This window comes from Pistacia vera, unplaced genomic scaffold (genome assembly GCF_008641045.1).
Source record: "Pistacia vera cultivar Batoury unplaced genomic scaffold, PisVer_v2 Contig688, whole genome shotgun sequence".
NCBI classification, from domain to species: domain Eukaryota; kingdom Viridiplantae; phylum Streptophyta; class Magnoliopsida; order Sapindales; family Anacardiaceae; genus Pistacia; species Pistacia vera.
In genome coordinates, this window is record NW_022196543.1 from 177,663 (window position 1) to 180,102 (window position 2,440).

The 2,440-nt window shown below is 39.7% G+C and overlaps 1 protein-coding gene across 1 annotated transcript; it reads left to right on the forward strand.

The window, feature by feature from the left end:
* The first annotated feature begins 555 nt into the window (after positions 1-555).
* Positions 556-2,237, forward strand: LOC116113687 (UDP-glycosyltransferase 91C1-like). The gene has a single exon (XM_031399845.1). The coding sequence runs from the start codon at positions 633-635 to the stop codon at positions 2,022-2,024; it is 1,392 nt and encodes a 463-aa protein (XP_031255705.1). The 5' UTR covers positions 556-632; the 3' UTR covers positions 2,025-2,237.
* Positions 2,238-2,440: the final 203 nt, after the last annotated feature.

Genomic DNA, 2,440 nt, shown 5'->3' on the forward strand with positions numbered 1-2,440 from the left:
ATTAAATGGAAAGGGAGTTAAATATTCTAATAGAGTTTGACCTTCCAAATTGACTTGGAAGCAGGATCATTAGACTCTACTGAGTTATAATAATGTAACTTGAAGATAAATACCGAGTACAATCTATCATCCAAAAATAAGACTGAAAATTGATGGTTGAGTTTCATATGGAATAAATTTCAAAAACTCATAAGTTTATCATTAAATGTTTAAATTTTTTTATTGATTATATATTTGCTCATTGGGAAATTGGAACACAGTTAACTGGAACATGGGGGGTCTGATGTCGGAGGCTGGGAAAAGGGCGGCTAATGCGGTTGTGGAGGTGTTATTAACAGGAAAAAATGGACGCTGAAGCAGTGTTGGAGGTTGTGATAGACTGATAGTGACGTAGGCGATGTAGAGGAAGACGTGGTGATAGTGACTAATGGCATGAGTTAGGATAGAATTCTTGGAAAAAGGTTTTCTCCTAACTAGTTAGTATAATATTTTCAATATACTTGACAGATGTTAATGAATAATTGGTTAGAATAGATTTTCTCTGTATAAAAAAAGAAAAAAAAAACTCATATTTTGGTTTCTGTTTCACAAATCCCAATCACTCTTACTACCATTCAACAACATCAGCGGCCATGGACGACAAAGTAAAGCTTCACATTGCATTGTTCCCATGGTTAGCTTACGGTCACATTATGCCATTTTTTCAGGTGGCTAAGTTCTTAGGTGAAAAGGGTTATCATGTCTACTTCATCTCCACCCCAAACAACATTAATCGTCTCCCTCAGATCCCTAATAACTTATCTTCCCATCTAAACTTTGTTCAACTTCCTTTGCCTCACGTTCAAGGCTTACCACAAGGAGTTGAGTCCACCGCAGATTTACCCATTCAAAAAGTCCCTTATCTCAAACAAGCTCACGACTTGCTCCAGTTCCCTTTAATAAACTTCCTCAAATATTCACAAGTCACTTGGATCATTCAAGACTTTGCCTCCTACTGGTTACCCAGTGCCGCCGCTCAACTAGGTATCAAGACAGTTTTCTTCAGCATATTCAGCGCTACCACCTGCTGTTTTTTCGGCCCACCCTCAGATTTAATCGATGGTCACCGTCAGAAACCCGAGGACTTCACGGTAGTCCCCCAGTGGATAAACTTTGATTCTAATATCAAGTTCAAGCTCCACGAGGCGACGGGTCACCAGGAGTGCATGGACTCGGTGTCTGACTTTTACCGTCTTGGAACGGTGCTTAAAGATTGCGGAGCCCTGATTGTGAGGAGCTGCCCTGAGTTTGAGCCTGAAGCTTTTACTGTATACAGAAAACTTTTAGAAAAACCAGTACTTCCGGTCAGCTTATTACCACCATCACTGCAAGCTTATACCGTGACGGATGGAAAATGGCAAGTGTTAAAAGACTGGCTTGACAATAAGGAGGAGAGATCTGTGGTTTATGTTGCACTCGGTACTGAGTTGACTCTGAGTCAAGAACTTATGCACGAGTTGGCTTATGGCTTAGAAAAATCTGGGTTGCCTTTTATTTGGGTGGTTAAAAAACGGCCACTTGTTGAAGGGAAGATGGGTTCGGATCAAGTTCCGCTCGGGTTTGAAGGTCGGGTTTCGGGTCAGGGCTTGATATGGATGGATTGGGCACCTCAACTAAGGATCTTGGCTCACTCATCGGTTGGTGGTTTCTTGACTCACAGCGGTTGGAGTTCAGTTATTGAGGCGCTTGGATTGGGGCGGCCACTGATCATGCTTACAGGGGGTTCGGATACGGGGTTGGTCGCAAGGATGATGCATGGGCGGGTAGGGTTAGAAATTGATAGAGATGAGGGAGATGGGTCATTTACAAGTGAGTCGGTGGCTACGTCCATTGGGCGAGTTTTAATTGAGACAGAGGGCGAGCCACTGAGGGCAAATGCATGGGCCATGAGAGAGATTTTTGGGAACATGGAGTTACGTACCAAATACTTGGAAGAGGTGGCTGGGTTCATTGAAAACGATAATACTCCAAGCCTCACTGTTTGACCGGTTGGTGTTATTACACATGGATATGGAAATTCAAATTAGTTGTGGTTTGTGAAGATAAAAATCTAAATCTTCTGTAATGATTTTTATTTTTGTTTATTAAATCAGAAATTTGAATGTGATATAAACTCCAAGTCATCTTTTTGAAACTGCATAAAATTGTTAAGTGAAGCAAAGACAATAAAATGTGAATCCATTGACTCTCTTTCTCCATCTTCTCACTAACTGTGTTATATAATTTTTTTAGCATATGAGTTACAATGTGACTAAAGGTGTTTTCACAGTAAAAATCTCTTTTTCAGTAAAACATAAATTTAGATGAAAAAAAAAATATATTTTATATTTCATTAAAGGATTTTGATACTTTTATGAAAGATGCCTAAAAACATAAAAATATATACAATAACACTAAGGCC